Source organism: Ambystoma mexicanum, chromosome 9 (assembly GCF_040938575.1).
Source record: "Ambystoma mexicanum isolate Mex_15411 chromosome 9, UKY_AmexF1_1, whole genome shotgun sequence".
In the NCBI taxonomy this organism is placed as follows: Eukaryota; Metazoa; Chordata; class Amphibia; order Caudata; family Ambystomatidae; genus Ambystoma; species Ambystoma mexicanum.
This window is the reverse complement of record NC_090931.1, coordinates 64,393,070-64,410,516: the sequence shown is the minus strand read 5'-3', so window position 1 is coordinate 64,410,516 and position 17,447 is coordinate 64,393,070. Positions and strand designations below refer to the sequence as shown.

General features: G+C 51.2%; 1 protein-coding gene across 13 annotated transcripts in view; it reads right to left on the bottom strand.

Annotated features, from left to right (window-relative positions):
• Positions 1-17,447, bottom strand: part of ARHGAP32 (Rho GTPase activating protein 32) — a 1,621,198-nt gene that overhangs the window by 941,534 nt on the left and 662,217 nt on the right. For 4 of the 13 annotated variants that reach the window (XM_069614156.1, XM_069614159.1, XM_069614158.1 and 1 more), the window contains exon 1: positions 519-944. The exons of 8 other annotated variants lie outside the window; for them this stretch is intronic. In XM_069614156.1, the coding sequence (XP_069470257.1) occupies positions 519-739 (221 nt within the window). In that variant the 5' untranslated portion in view covers positions 740-944. Of the gene's footprint in view, positions 1-518; positions 946-17,447 lie in introns of those variants that run through there. One more of the 13 variants, XM_069614157.1, reaches the window with a different exon arrangement.

Genomic DNA, 17,447 nt, shown 5'->3' with positions numbered 1-17,447 from the left:
CATGAACGCAGCACTATACGGCAAACGAGCGGCTACACAGAAGACAGCCCCCAGCAAAGCAAACATGACGGGTGTCTAGCGTTACACAATGACCCCTCACCCACGACCTCTAGGAGAGCCCCCGGCAGTCGCGGGCTATGAATAGCGAGAGAGATGCCCCCGACGTGTGTGTGTCTGACTGGAGAACGCTGCGGCGTCGGCGCCCGTGCCCCCGGCACGGCCACGTCCTCCTGCATCGTGTCACCCACAGACGTACCCCGTGCCAGGGGAGCACCTGTCTCTTGCCCATCACGGGGGCACCTGCAGCTGGGCGAAAGGGGGTGGGAGCAGCCCTGCCTGCTGCTGCCCCTCCCTCAATAATAAGAGATCAACAGAAATGAATGTGGCAGATACCGCTTGCATCTCACTGCACGGGCCACCAGACCGCCCCCCCTCCCTGTAGGGGGGGAGGGGGTGGGTGCTTGCGTGATCCGTCGGCGGGGAGGGGCGGCAGGTACACATGCCCAGGCGGTACTGACCTTTCCGGGGCCGCATCCGGCGGGGGTCCGCGCCCCATGATGCCCGCCAGCGAGGTGGTGTGGGCGCTGCTGGCGAGGGGAGCGCCGGCTCCTGCCATCCATCCGCCATCCATGCTGCACTCCCACTGCAGGGGCGGCTCGGGAGGGAGCGGGGTGAGGGCGGGGAAGGGAGGGTCGAGCCCCTGATCCGCGCTCCCCGGCGGGAGCCACACGCCAGACATGAGCCTCGGACGCGCCTTCCAGGCTCATGGGCCCGGGTCTTCCTGGGCGGGGGCTCGGCTTTCAAAGGGCAGGCAGCGAAGAGGCAGCGTGCGCTGCTGAGCCCCGAGTGAGAAAGTGACCATCCTGCTCCCTCTGGCGGCCCAGTGGCGGGGGGAGGATGGGGCTTCCTCCGCGCATTTCCACATCGCACTGCACTGCCGGTGTGTCTGGAAATCAGGGAGGGGCGGGGCACCCCCCTGCCACCTCTTGTCTACATGCAGAATAGCAGGAAGTTGGAGAACGCTGCCAACCGAGGTCACTCATCTTGCCTGCGCTCTGATGAGCAAGATCCCGGGCTGCAAGCCAGGAGTTACACGAGGTGCCCTCTAAAACCCCCCACCAACCACACCAGGGACCCAAGGAGCTGTGGTCCAATACATGCATAGTCTGCTGTGGGGCAAGGGGGCTCTTCTCCTCTCGGCTCGCACTTTGGCAACATTGTTTGATCTTGTGCAAATTCCCGGATCTTTCTGCACGGATAACAAGCACGCTCGATGTATCAAAATGGGATGTTGTCAACATTGGACAATGTAAGCCTTGTCAAAATAACACATCTACTGGCATTCCACGGCACACCATCTCAAACACACAAATAAAGCACAGTCGTTTCATAGGAAATGTTGATTGCATGCATTTTTAAACATTCACATAGAAGAGGGAAGTAAGAAAGAAAGAGTAAAGTAAGGCGAACTTCCCTTTACTCCCATTTCCTCTCCGTCTTGTGAAAAAGTAAACACCACCTGAAAATTAGGCATTGCAGACAGCATTACCCAGTAGATTCCTATAGAGTGCGCTTGGGTCTTTAGCAAGTGCAAAACTCTGGAGGATGCCATAGGAATCAATTTGTTTTAGACCTACATAATGGTTGACAATGGAATGCACTTGGTCTTTAGCAGGTGCAAAACCTTGGCGGATTCCATAGGAATCCATTTGTTTTACGCCTGCATAATGAATTCCTATGGAATGCAGTTGGTCTTTATCCAGTGCACTGGCGGATTCCATAGGAATCCATTCATTTTACACCTGTATGAAAATGCCATGCAGGCGTAAAAACGAAACCAAGACGAGGCATAGGATGCAGAGAGCTCATCGCCACTCCTTGCCGCTTCCTCCTTCTCGTCAACTGCAGAAAAATGGAGTTGTAAAATAACTGCACAGCACTTTTACGTCTTTAAAATGGGGGTGAACATGCCTTCAGCCTACGTTAGCCAGAGTCATTCAAGCACCACAAAGTCGAATGCAGATATCTGGAAGACCTAGGGGATGATAGCCCCACCACTGGCAGCCAGGCCACAGTGTCACGTGCCACGCGATGCTCAATTAGTGCACACCTTGATTGACGGACATGGAAGCGCACATTTGTCAGTGCCGGGCGGTCATGGAAATGGAAGCAATGGGCTCTATAAATTCCCAGTGACACAGCATAAAAAATGAACGTAGGGACCAGTGTGGAGGATGGGAGATGGTGGGACCCAAATCATTACACAGAGAGGGATTTTAGAATGGATGTTAATGTAAAGAATATTTGTATCGTTCACTATCACCACCAGAGTGGTCCCCTGGCGGCTCTGAAAAAGGGAGTGGGGGGGAGGTGAGTTAGTGGGAATAAGCTGGAAAAATGCAAGAGAGCAGTGATGTGCTGTTGGCAGCCTCAGCCCGGTGGTTCCGTTGGCTGGGCTTGGGGTGTTTTCCGGTCGGTAGTCGTCGTGTGCTGTTGTGCGAGTCTATGTGTGGTTTGTTTTGTTGTTGCAGTGTAGTGAAGTCTGTGCGGATTGTTGCATTATAGACTTGTGGTTGTGTTTGGTTAGAGTTTGAGAGTTGTATGCAGAGGGGTGAAATTGTTATTGGATTGGTTATTTGGGCAAAGGCTAACAATCACAATCCCATCCAAGTGCGGCACATGCCGACCTTCACAATCCCATCTAAGTGCGGCACATGCCGACCTTCACAATCCCATCTAAGTGCGGCACATGCCGACCCTCACAATCCCATCCAAGTGCGGCACATGCCGACCCTCACAATCCCATCCAAGTGCGGCACATGCCGACCTTCACAATCCCATCTAAGTGTGACACATGCCGACCTTCACAATCCCATGCAAGTGCGGCACATGCCGACCCTCACAATCCCATCCAAGTGCGGCACATGCCGACCCTCACAATCCCATCCAAGTGCGGCACATGCCGACCTTCACAATCCCATCTAATCCCATCTAAGTGCGGCACATGCCGACCTTCACAATCCCATCTAAGTGCGGCACATGCCGACCTTCACAATCCCATCTAAGTGCGGCACATGCCGACCTTCACAATCCCATCTAAGTGCGGCACATGCCGACTTTCACAATCCCATCTAAGTGCGGCACATGCCGACCTTCACAATCCCATCCAAGTGCGGCACATGCCGACCTTCACAATCCCATCTAATCCCATCTAAATGCGGCACATGCCGACCTTCACAATCCCATCTAATCCCATCTAAGTGCGGCACATGCCGACCCTCACAATCCCATCCAAGTGCGGCACATGCCGACCTTCACAATCCCATCCAAGTGCGGCACATGCCGACCTTCACAATCCCATCCAAGTGCGGCACATGCCGACCCTCACAATCCCATCCAAGTGCGGCACATGCCGACCTTCACAATCCCATCTAGTTCCAACAGGATGTTTCAAGGAATAAGGGAAGATGTCCTGGCACGAGATCCAACTGTGCACGTTCATCATCTGTGCATTATTACGTAAAAGACATGGGAGGCCCGGGGGCCAAGTTACAGGCCAGAGCAGAGAAAGGGTTTTGATGCGGTCCACAGTGCCGTTACCCGGCAATAAAGCCCATTACCTCTGGGATTATAGCAATTAGTGCCTTAGGACAAAGAGTGGTTACCTGTGAATATACATTGGGACGCTCCGGAGGGGCACGGCTGGTGTGTGCGCTACACACAGTGTGCCAATATGAGGGCAGGACGAGGCCTAGACGAACCAGAGAAAGCACCAGAAGAGCTAGGGGAGGTACGGAGGAGGGAAGTTGGACCAGCGGAGGAGGGAGGCACGATGGGCAAGAAGATAGGAGCCCACAGTTGAAGGACAGACCGAGAGCGATGGTTGATTGCAGACAGTGGACCTGAAGTAATCAATGAGCTTTACCATCAAGTAAAGCCCAGAAACATGGGGGTTTGAGGGCAGAAAAACAAGCGTACTGGCTTTGTCACTGTTTGTCTTCCTATTAAAAGAGATTACAATTGCACAACTTATTTATTTAAAAATAATAATGTTGTTAAAAGCGTTGTGTATCCAACACACAAGGCATAAGCAAACGCGTCTTATTGATAGTGTCAGCAAGACGCATTCAGGGACCTATTTATCTACTGCTTTTAGCTTAGGAGAGCCTGGTCACCTTGACATAGGGTGACCAGATTTTTAAAATAAAAGTCCACCAACATAGAAATAGGACTACAGTTTCAGTGGACAAACACAAAAGAAGTACTAAAACACACATAGGACAATTAAACTGTAGTCCCACTTCTATGTCGCTGCCTTTCCCGCACAAAGTGTGTGTTCATTGAAAGCTCACAACTCTTTTGGAGGAGAGACGTTATGAAGGAAGGTGGAGGGTATGAAACACAAGTATTAAGAGCCGTGCCTGGCACGATTTATGTATTTGTTAGAGGTTTAACAGCAAAATCCAGGACAATAGCCAGGCTTCCCTTAAATCCCGGGACGGGGTTTCAAAACTTTAAAAAGTCTCAGGACACTGAACCAAGGGCAACATACTGGGACAGGACCCAGGGCAAAATACTGGCATGGTCCCGGTAAAACTTGGACGTCTGATCACCCAAACTTAACAGCAAGAGCTACCTTTAACTCCACAGGCCAAATGATGCATTACAAACACGCAAGTGACATTAACTTTGGCTATTTGAGAATATTAATAAAGAAGAATTGGAACACACTGAATACACATTTCAACATAAAGGATCATACATAATGGGCAAAAAGTCAAAGTAGCATCTCCTGGTAGGTCCCGGTTCCCCAGCTGTAGCTCCTGCCTACAGGCTGATTGATTCCAGACACCCAGGATCTGACTTTAGGATCCTGCTCATCCAATCTGAATTTTGAACCCTCCACCTTTAATGATGATGGTTTTTAAAGACACTGACAACCTGCATTATGCAACAGCAGAGCTGGAGGCCAATGTCTCCCGCAGGGTCCCACCTGCCATCTATGCCTGTGACAAATCAACTTTGGGGGCACCAGTGGTCCAGGGATGAATATCTGTTTCTAAACCATCAATCAGCCCCACAGCTCTAGTACACCATAAGGGATCCAAACAGAATGGAAACACAAGCAAATTATGCACCTCCTTGTCCAATTTTGGTAACGTGGACCAAACAGCAGGCTTATATCCGCAAGGTCTTGGATCGTTGGCTAGTCGCAACACAGTGAAAATACAATTATTACCCTGTGAGCTGTGTGCTAGATATAGGCTTTGGGAGCCAGTTTTGGTATGATATGATATTTTATTTGTATCGCACTCATACACAAGTGTTTCAGAGCGCAACGAGACAAGGAAGGGGAACAAGGGAGGAGGAGAAAATGATCTAACTCGGCCGAGTGACATTGAGAACGCTCAAGTGCAGAGGAAAAGGAAGGGGGAAAGTGCAAAGGAGAGGTGAGGAGTGGAAAGTGCTGTGCAAGGGATAAAACAACAACTGGTAGTGCAGCCAGCAATGTGGCAAGTGCAGGGTAAAGCACAGATAAGGGGTGTCTGATAAGTGCAGGTAAGGAGACTGTAGGGTTACAGATACACACCCAAGTGCAGAGGTTGTCAGGAGGCAGCACGGGTGTGTGGCTGGGCGGGCAGGGACCTGGGCCTGAAAATCAGAGGGTAACCAGGTGCCCAGTGCCGAAGCAGACAGATCAGCAGGGGAGAGGAAGAGCGAAGGCAGAAGCAAAGAGGAAGGTCTTGAGGTGCTTCCGGAACCGAAGATAGTTCTCCTCAAGTTTCAGAGGAGCAGGGAGGCTGTTGCAAATGGAGGACCCAGCCGAGGAAAGAGATCTACCCCTAACTCGTTGCTTGCAGACGCGACTGACCCTGAGGGAGTTGGTGGAGCGAAGAGCTTGAGTAGGGAGGTATTTACAGAGGGAGAGTTGAAGGTATTGTGGACACAGCACCAGAAAGACTTGTGGACAATGCAAAGGGTCTTGAATATAATCCTGGCAGCCACTGGGAGCCAAAGAAGAGATTTCAAAGCTGGAGGGATACGATCCCAGGGCTGGAGGCCAAGGACAAGTCTGGCAGTCCTGTTCTGGATGAGTTGCAGTGGGCGGAGAGTAGAAGCAGGCAGATTTAGAAAGAGGCTATTGTAGTAGTCCAGCCTAGAGAGAGCCAGAGCTCTAGAGACACTGAGCTTCTGGCGGAAGGAGAGGAAAGAAATAATAGCTCTGAGGAGGTGCAGCTGGTAGTTCAACTTCTTAGAGACATCAGAGATGTGAGGAAAAAAGAAAAGTGTGGAGTCGAACATGACCCAGAGGTTCTTAGCCTCATAGGTGGGAGCAGGAAGAGGGCCAAGAGAGGCCAACCAGAGAGTGACAGGAAAGGTGGGTGCCGGTGTGCCGATGAGGAGAATTTCCATTTTACCGGCATTAAGGCAGAGATCATTGGCGGCACACCACTCCTGGATAGCAGTCAGAGATGAGAGAAGGAGAAGAGGTGACAGAGGGAAGCCGGAAAACGAGCGGAGTCATCCGCATAGCACTGAAAGTTGGAGCATAGAGCAGCAATGCAGCGGGCAAGGGGTGCCAGTTATTGGTTGAAAAGCAAGGGAGATAGGTTAGACCCCTGGGGAACACCACAGATAGAGAGTGAGATAGAGGAAAGGAAGGATCCAAGTTGAACCTTTGATATAGGTTTTATAAAACAGAAAACTGCGAGCATGTCTTGCTTTAGAAATCCTGAGCTTGCAGCAACATGGAATGCCTATGCATGGATTCAGCTGCCCATTTGTACTTACAGAACAAGTTTAGCATGTTATATAGCCGAGGAACAGCTGCAAGAGTGTAAGTTGAGGCCCTGGCTGGAGTTCAGATTTAGCCAGGGTCAAAGACCTTTGTAAGACTACACTGACTGTAAAATGTACAAATGCTCCCCTTGTGAATGGGGGAGTGCAGACACATAGAAATAATGAGAAGACAGGAGGTTTGCATGGTAGATTGTTGACCATGTGGAATTAGCTGCAGCTATAATATAAACATGTGTCTTTGAGCATAAAACAGAATTCTGTTCCAGGTGTTTCATTTTGCCTTACCATTTGCCATTTTACCCAATGATAAAAGGAATTGTCAGTCAAGGTTGTATAAAAATGTCTACTTTATTATTATCAAAACAGACAGTTCAAGCACACTACAAAATACAACCCACCCTGTAAAGGAATGCAGAGAACAGACGGTTTCAAGAAGGAAAAGGGATGCACTGTGGATACTGACAGGAGGGTAGTTGGTAAAGAAATTAATCACCATCGTTCAAGGATACTTGGTTTCAGCATAACAGGAGCAATAGTTTGTAAACGGTCACTAGGGGCTTCAGAGAAGGACCAAAGGGACAGAACCACAATGTACCTTGTGCTTGTAGAGGTTCTTGGTGCTTGATAGGGTCAAGTCAGTTTCAGGGCGCTTTGCGGCTTCTGCAACAGAGTTCAAACCGGAAGACAGGTGTGGGTATCAGGCAGTTCGGCGAGGATGGATGGATAGCTGCATGCTGGCCTAAAGGGCTGCTCAGGGTCAGAAATCGTTGTCTCAGTGCTGGTTGGAGGGTCTGAAGCACTGGTCAAGGCGACTCAGACATTAGCGACTGCAGCATGCCAACAGTCAGTGGTGCTGTCAGTTGGAGCTCGAGGGGCGCAAAAATGTCCTTTAGTGCGGATGCTGGTTGATGCTTGTGGATGCACTCCTCTGAGCTTCTTCACTGGGCTTGTGTCATCCTTTAAGACGGATACCCAAAGCTGAGGAGAGTGTTATAGGCAACTGCTTTGTCCTTGATTTGGTTCAGAGGCTCTCTGGCACTTCCCACCTAGGAAGCTTGCTTGCAGAGCCTAGAAGGGCACTCTGTGTGCTGGCTGGGTACTAGTTAGGGATCTGCTGTTGGGTCATCTGGATTCAGCATCTCCCTCTGTTCCATGGGAGAAATTTAGGGGCGGGATCTTGCTTCCCTATTTGGAAATCATGGCCTTCCTTCCCTGGCAGAACCTGTAAGGCAGACTGTACCTTCAGCCAGGGTTCAAATTCATTCTTCCTGTTACTTCTTGCAAAGTCTTCAGATGATCTTCCTAAAAGAGGGGCTCAGCCCTCTTTTAAAGCCAAATGGGCCACAGTGATTGGTGTAGGCTAAGCCTACCTTAATGCACCAATCCTGGGTCCCCACCAACAATCTCCTGCATGGATGAGGTCATAACCACAGTGCTTTGCAACAGAAAAGGTAAAGGGGTGAAAACAGTGACGTCCATTCCAACTAAATATGAACAGGGGGACAGAGCATGTAGGCTGTGTCCACCCAGAGTACACGGGTCTATGTGTTTGTTGTGCGGTGAGCATAGGATTAGCCCCATGAACTACCATCATTCAATTTAATTTAAGATTTCAAAAAAAGCCTAGGTGAGCACACACCCACCGTGCGGATTGGTCGAATTCCTCACAATGCCCGTTTACCCATGGAAGTGCAAAGTATCCAGGAGTCTCCTGTATGCCTTGCAGCTGGCATGGTTCTCTCAGGAGCCACGGAGAGTCCACGGTTATAACGATTATAGCGTCACAGTGCCATGGGTAATATTCTCTGCTTTTTCCCAAGAAAAGCTTGCATACCTGCTGCATTTTCAGTACCCTTCGTGTGCTTGAGAGCAAGAATCTTGCACTGCTACCGTTTGTGCTGTGCCGGTGTGTGTGTGTGTGTGTGGTCAGGGCACATCTACTCGGCATAAGGGAAGCTTGCATTGCTGTCGTGTGCACAGTGCGTGTCCTGAATGTGAGAAAAACTCCAGTTAAATCGGCTGTATTTGCACATGTACAAGGCAAACTCCACCTCCCAGGATATTGGGACACTGATTTCGACATTTTGTGGCAATGAAAAGGAACTATTGCAGCACAAATATGTAGACTTTGCAGCGGACTCGCTTAAGTAAACGCACAGGGGGCTATTTCTAATGTGCTCGGGAATGACAAGCTCTCAGAAAAGTGACGTGGCTGTCTGGGGGACACTGGTGCTGCGGGCTCTGAAGCTCTAGAATCAGACTATTTATAATAAGTGGCAGATGAGCAAAACACTACATGTTGTGCAATTCTTACATTTTGCAACCCATGATTTTGCAGTATTTTGTTGCGAGCGCCAAATCGCTACAGGCAGGGTCGCATGACTAGGGACGCTTGCAGTGCAGGTGCCAGCCTTTACCACCGTGTGTGTGGAAGCTGTGAGTGGAGTGCATGCGGGGAGGGGGTGTGGGTGTGGAGGGGGGTGACGTGTTTGCAAGAGAGGGAGGGCGTCCATGTTTGCTTGCCACGTTGGTGGGTGAAGCTCAAAAGGTGAGGCCCATTGTCAGTGATTGGGGAGGACAGAAAGAGAATTAAAACAATGACCCAGGGAATTGGGGGGGGGGGTAGTGGTTTGGGGGGTGGGAATACTCCATTCATTGCACCCAATAAAACGAATCCAGACCTCGGGAGAAACAAGTTCCTCCCAAGTGTCCTCGTCATCATTCGTTTCCGTATCAAGCTGCAGAGGCGCTGACCTCAATGCTCCAAGTGCGTGGACGCTGGGGGCGAGGGAGGGGCTGATGCTGTGTTTGGGCATGAGCGTGGCATGCAAGCTGGGCCCTGCCACCTCTGCATTACTGTTATGCGGGCTCACAGTAGGTGTATTGGTCGCACATGCCGCCCTGTGCCACCTTTACTACGCAGTGCCAGGATGTGAAATGCTACATTTTCTTATATGTGGTACGCATGCTACCATATGGCATGCTTTGCTGTGTCATGATATGTAACACAATTTAGGACTGTTTGGAGATATGCGTTTTATTCTGAAACGCATGTGTGCCAGACATGGTAACATGAATGTGTGCTTGTTAATGCACATCTGTTACAGCCACATCTGTTCCTCGCCCACACTGTACCTTGCTCACCAGAATCTATACCTGTTCCAGCCACATCTGTTCCTCGCCCACACTGTACCTTGCTCGCCAGAATCTATACCTGTTCCAGCCACATCTGTTCCTCGCCCACACTGTACCTTGCTCACCAGAATCTATACCTGTTCCAGCCACATCTGTTCCTCGCCCACACTGTACCTTGCTCACCAGAATCTATACCTGTTCCAGCCACATCTTTTCCTCTCCCACACTGTACCTTGCTCACCAGAATCTATACCTGTTCCAGCCACATCTGTTCCTCGCCCACACTGTACCTTGCTCACCAGAATCTATACCTGTTCCAGCCACATCTGTTCCTCGCCCACACTGTACCTTACGCACCAGAATCTATACCTGTTCCTTACGCACCAGAATCTATACCTGTTCCTTACGCACCAGAATCTATACCTGTTCCAGCCACATCTGTTCCTCGCCCACACTGTACCTTGCTCGCCAGAATCTATACCTGTTCCAGCCACATCTGTTCCTCGCCCACACTGTACCTTGCTCACCAGAATCTATACCTGTTCCAGCCACATCTGTTCCTCGCCCACACTGTACCTTGCTCACCAGAATCTATACCTGTTCCAGCCACATCTGTTCCTCGCCCACACTGTACCTTGCTCACCAGAATCTATACCTGTTCCAGCCACATCTGTTCCTCGCCCACACTGTACCTTGCTCACCAGAATCTATACCTGTTCCAGCCACATCTGTTCCTCGCCCACACTGTACCTTACGCACCAGAATCTATACCTGTTCCTTACGCACCAGAATCTATACCTGTTCCAGCCACATCTGTTCCTCGCCCACACTGTACCTTGCTCACCAGAATCTATACCTGTTCCAGCCACATCTGTTCCTCGCCCACACTGTACCTTGCTCACCAGAATCTATACCTGTTCCAGCCAGTGTGCCTTGCTCACCAGAATCTATACCTGTTCCAGCCACCTCGCCCACACTGTACCTTACTCACCAGAATCTATACCTGTTCCAGCCATGTTGCCCCCTTTTAACTCAGCCGTCCCAATGCCTGATTGGCGTTTTTGCTCCCGTGTGTTGTTATTCATTAGTTTGTTTATTTATTTTCTCACCGCCCCCACACACCTCTCTTCGTTCTTGAGGACATAATGCTGGGTTGGTTATGTTGCGTTAGTCGATTGCGGTCTGAATGTTGCCAGCGGAAGCGCAATGCTCAGAAAAGCGTTGGAATGAGGCCAAAGCAAAGGGCACTCTCCCTTGGGCTATGCAAGGGCAGTGCCAGGGCAGAAGTGAACACAACTGACGCGGGTATGGATGCCACTCTGGCCACATTTTTAGTACAAACATCAAAGAATTATCACCTAAAAAAAAAAATGTAACTCCCCCCAAAAGCCCACCACAACACTAATTACATAATACCCTACGGACAGGTAGTCAAGGCGGACCCAGATTCCTGCCCCAGGGCGGCACATGGTGGTGAGGCCTCTGTCCCTCCCCACCATGCCCTCGTAGGTGGCAATACCACGAGGCACACCCCTGGTCACTGTTAGGGAGAATTCTCCTTCTAGGGCTAATTTCCCTCCCCTAGTGAGTGCCCCAGCAGCTTTGCTGGATTTCTGGAGTTTATTTTTTCCACCTGGTAAGAGTGTACATCTTTTTCCACTCTTACATGTGTTTTGGCCTGTGTGCTTTTACTCATTGTGTGATCTTGGGCACTGGAGCACACCACTCCAGGTGCCCGGGTTCTTGTATGGGTTTCTGCAGAGAAGCCCTCCTCTTGGCGCCTGGGTGTCTAGGTAGACTGAATGTGGGGAAGGGGTGTAGTCACCCCCTGCACAGGGTATCCTAAGAAACCCAAGTCCCACTTTGCCATGATTGGCTGAGGTGGTTGTCCCAGCTGGACAACCCCCCTTGCTGCGTGATTGACAGCCAGGCTGTGTGAATGGGGGTTTTGCGCATAAAAGGCAGGTCTCTTGGGCTAGAAGTCAGAGTCGCCTCTGGAACTACAAGGAACCGAAGAGAAGAGGAGAGAATGACAGCTGCTGCAACTACCCCGTCCCGGTGAAGCCCTGCTGCAGTCCTGAGCTATCTGCCCTTCAACAACTAAGAGGAGATCCAGTCCAGAGTCTTCGTCCCTTGAACCTGGTGGGGATAACCAGCTCATCTTCTTCAGACAGACGTCTCCGTCGTGGTCGAAATCGCTGCACACTGCTGTAGTGGTCCGGATAGCCACCTGCCGAGCCTCTCCTATTTTTAAGGAGCGCACCTTTTATTCGTTCTCACTGCTGCCGGCTTCATCCCTGTGTGGTGCAGACCCCCTTCAGACATCCTCCTTCTCGACGAAGCTCCAGGAATAGTTGGTCTGCGGGAAACAAACAGGAACATCTGCCAGGGCACCAGCTGCACCATTGGAACAAGGTACTGTGTTCTGTTGAGGAAACTGGGTGAATCCCTTTTCTTCATTTTTCAAGGCTTGCCCTTGTCTTTCCTCCTTCTTATAACTTATGCTTCCGAACATTGACAATATAGAAGTACTTTTGGCTGTGTTGAATCGTGAACTGTCTGACTGTGTGATCTTCGGCAACTGGCCCCGGTGTCTTTCGACCCTGGCTCCGGCCCTTTGACTTTTGAACTCCTGTCTCTGAGTGTTTCTCGATGCTGTCTGCCTAACCTAAATATTGCCTGTGATTTTTGCCTCCAACTCCCTCTGGGTATCTCAGGTGCTAAGTGTGTTTTTGCCCCCGTAGCATTTCATGTCATGGATACGCGTTTATTGAGAAAACCGAACTATCAAAAAGTGATCGCAACCGTATCCGCGGTATCGTGTTTTGTTCTTAACACCGGTTCATTCAAACACAGGGTACTTACCTTGAGACATACTGTACAAAGTGAATTGGTTAGTTGTAGTATATTTAACGTGTGGTTTTGTTTAAAGGTTAATAGATGTGTTGTGTTTATAACTGATGGTTTAAAAATAAATGTACTTATATTTTTTACCTGAAACCTGGAGTCAGTGTTTGCTTGAGCCACAGTAATTGTGGTCCCTTTGCGTAATCTCTGCTACTGCTCATATACTCTTGAGATAAGCCTGGCTGCTCCGCCACTGCTACCGCTATGACATAGTAGTAAAGGCTTGTACCAAAGGTAAAACTTGTATTGCCACCTGTGGTCTTAATCGTGTGTAGTGGTACCTAAGGGCACTGCACAGGATTCTGCCTAACAGTCACCGGCCCCAATGGTCTCCAGATCCCACCCTCTCCACACCCCTTCCCACCGGGACCCCCCAACCCTGGTGGCAGTTCATTCTTTATCTTGGGGGCATCCTTTGCCGTCCCACACCACCATTCCAGCGCTCAGTGTCCCCAGGGTCACCTACTCTGCAGTTCCCTGCTCGAACAACTACTCCAAGCTGGGCATCCTGCATTCCAATCAGAACCCAGGTGATGACGCCAGGAAATCAAATGCTGAGGGAAGCGCAAGACATGGCAGGTGTAATCCAGAGATCAAGCAAAACCACCACAGTGCAGGAGGGGCGCCATGCCGAAGCATAGCTGCCAGCATCAAGCATAACAACCACAGTGCAGGAGGGGCGCCATGCCGAAGCATAGCTGCCAGCATCAAGCATAATCACCACAGTGCAGGAGGGGCGCCATGCTGAAGCATAGCTGCCAGCATCAAGCATAACCACCAAAGCGCAGGAGGGGCGCCATGCCCCCGCACAGCTGCCAGCATCAGGCATAACCACCACAGTGCAGGAGGGGCGCCTTGCCCCTGCACAGCTGCCAGCATCAAGCATAACCACCACAGTGCAGGAGGGGCGCCATGCCCAGGCATAGCTGGCAGCATCAAGCATAACCACCACAGTGCAGGAGGGGCGCCATGCCCAGGCATAGCTGCCAGCATCAAGCATAACCACCAAAGCGCAGGAGGGGCACCATGCCCCCGCATAACTGCCAGCATCAAGCATAACCAACGCAGCGCAGGAGGAGCGTCATGCCCCTGCATAGGTGCCAGCTTCAAGCATAACCACCACAGTGCAGGAGGGGTGCCATGCTCAGGCATAGCTGCCAGCATCAAGTATAACCACCAAAGCGCAGGAGGGGCGCCATGCCCCCGCACAGCTGCCAGCATCATGCACAGCTGCCAGCATCAAGCATAACCACCACGCCATGCCCAGGCATAGCGGGCAGCATCAAGCATAACCACCACAGTGCAGGAGGGGCGCCATGCCCAGGCATAGCTGCCAGCATCAAGCATAACCACCACAGTGCAGGAGGGGCGCCATGCCCAGGCATAGCTGCCAGCATCAAGCATAACCATCACAGCGCAGGAGGGGCGCCATGCCCAGGCAAATCTGCCAGCATCAAGCATAACCACCACAGCGCAGGAGGGGCGCCATGCCCCCGCATACCTGTCAGCATCAAGCATAACCACCACAGCGCAGAAGGGGCGCCATGCCCCTGCATAGCTGCCAGCATAACCACCACAGTGCAGGAGGGGCGCCATGCCCCCACATAGCTGCCAGCATGAAGCATAACCACCACAGCGCAGGAAGGGCGCAATACCCCAGCATAGCTGCCAGCATCAAGCATAACCACCACAGCACAGGAGGGGCGCCATGCCCACGCATAGCTGCCAGCACCAAGCATAACCACCACAGCGCAGGAGGGGCGTCATGCCCCCGCATAGCTGCCAGCATCAAGCATAACCACTGCAGCGCAGGAGGGGCGCCATGCCCCAGCATAGCTGCCAGCATCAAGCATAACCACCGCAGCACAGGAGGGGCGCCATGCCCCCGCATAGCTGCCAGCATCAAGCATAACCACTGCAGCGCAGGAGGGGCGCCATGCCCCCGCATAGCTGCCAGCATCAAGCATAACCACTGCAGCGCAGGAGGGGCGCCATGCCCCAGCATAGCTGCCAGCATCAAGCATAACCACCGCAGCACAGGAGGGGCGTCATGCGCTTAGCTGGCAGCATCAAGCATAACCACCGCAGCACAGGAGGGGCGTCATGCGCTTAGCTGGCAGCATCAAGCATAACCACCACAGCGCAGGAGGGGCGTCATGCCCCCGCATAGCTGCCAGCATCAAGCATAACCACCGCAGCGCAGGAGGGGCGCCATGCCCCAGCATAGCTGCCAGCATCAAGCATAACCACTGCAGCGCAGGAGGGGCGCCATGCCCCAGCATAGCTGCCAGCATCAAGCATAACCACTGCAGCGCAGGAGGGGCGCCATGCCCCAGCATAGCTGCCAGCATCAAGCATAACCACCGCAGCGCAGGAAGGGCGCAATACCCCAGCATAGCTGCCAGCATCAAGCATAACCACCACAGCACAGGAGGGGCGCCATGCCCACGCATAGCTGCCAGCACCAAGCATAACGACCACAGCGCAGGAGGGGCGTCATGCCCCCGCATAGCTGCCAGCATCAAGCATAACCACCGCAGCACAGGAGGGGCGTCATGCGCTTGGCTGGCAGCATCAAGCATAACCACCGCAGCACAGGAGGGGCGCCATGCGCTTAGCTGGCAGCATGTTTCGTTTGCCTGCAATCTGCCCAGCAGCACAAGGCCGACGAATAGTCCACACAAATGCATACATTCAGCAAACCATGCACTAAAGGCATGCAGAGGAACAGCACATCACAGATTGCAGGGAACTAGACATCTTCATAATGCAATATCTGTCAATGGTCCTTTTTATGCGAAACGCACTTTCTCGCATTTTAAACACTTTCTCAGGTTTACCACGGACAATTTTTCAGATTTCTTTTTCTGTCACCTTCTGTTTGGCACAGATTGAAGATTTCCTCTGCTTTTCTTTAAAGCATGCCTTGCGACAACCACTCCATTCGTGCCGGTTTCTAACACTCCATGTTTCACAGAAGCTTTCTGAATGACACCCGGGTATAATGCAGGCTTTCTGAGTGCCCCCTGGGTATAATACAGGGTTTCTGAATGACACCCGGATATAATGCAGGCTTTCTGAGTGACACCCGGGTATAATACAGGGTTTCTGAATGACATCCGGGTATAATACAGGGTTTCTGAGTGACACCCGGATATAATGCAGGTTTTCCAAGTGCCCCCTGGGTATAATACAGGGTTTCTGAGTAACTCGTGGGTATAAAACAGGCTTTCTGAGTGACACCCGGGTATAATACAGGCTGAGTGACACCCGGGTATAATACAGGCTGAGTGACACCCGGGTATAATGCAGGCTGAGTGACACCCGGGTACAATGCAGGCTGAGTGACACCCGGGTATAATACAGGGTTTCTGAGTGACGCCTCGGTATAATACAGGGTTTCTGAATGACACCCAGGTATAATACATAGTTTCTGAGTTACACCTGGGTATAATACGGGCTTTCTGTGTGACACCCGGGTATAATACAGGCTGAGTGACACCCGGGTATAATACAGGATGAGTGACACCTGGGTATAATGCAGGCTTTCTGAGTGACACCCGGGTTTAATACAGGGTTTCTGAGTGACACCCGGGTATAATACAGGGTTTCTGAATGACACCCAGGTATAATACAGGGTTTCTGAGTGACACCCGGGTATAATGCAGGCTTTCTGAGTGACACCCGGGTATAATATAGGGTTTCTGAATGACACACAGGTATGATACAGGGTTTCTGAGTAACACCTGGGTATAATACAGGCTTTCTTAGTGACACCCGGGTATAATACAGGCTGAGTGACACCCGGTATAATACAGGCTTTCTGAGGGACACCCGGGTATAATACAGGCTTTCTGAGGGACACCCAGGTATAATGCAGGCTGAGTGACACCCAGGTATAATACAGGGTTTCTGAATGACACCCGAGTAGAATACAGGATTTCTGAATGACACCCGGTATAATACAGGGTTTCTGAGGGACACCCAGGTATAATACAGTGTTTCTGAGTGACACCCAGGTATAATACAGGGTTTCTGAGTGACACCCGGGTATAATGCAGGCTTTCTGAGTGACACCCGGGTATAATATAGGGTTTCTGAATGACACACAGGTATGATACAGGGTTTCTGAGTAACACCTGGGTATAATACAGGCTTTCTGAGTGACACCCGGGTATAATACAGGCTGAGTGACACCCGGGTATAATACAGGCTTTCTGAGGGACACCCGGGTATAATACAGGCTTTCTGAGGGACACCCAGGTATAATGCAGGCTGAGTGACACCCAGGTATAATACAGGGTTTCTGAATGACACCCGAGTAGAATACAGGATTTCTGAATGACACCCGGTATAATACAGGGTTCCTGAGTGGCAACCAGGTATAATAAAGTGTTTCTGAATGACACCCGGGTAGAATATAGGGTTTCTGAGTGACACCTAGGCATAATACAGGCTTTCTGAATGACACCCAGGTATAATACAGGCTTTCTGAATGACACCCGGGTAGAATACAGGCTTTCTGAATGACACCCGGGTAGAATACAGGGTTTCTGAGGGACACCCAGGTATAATAAAGTGTTTCTGAATGACACCCGGGTAGA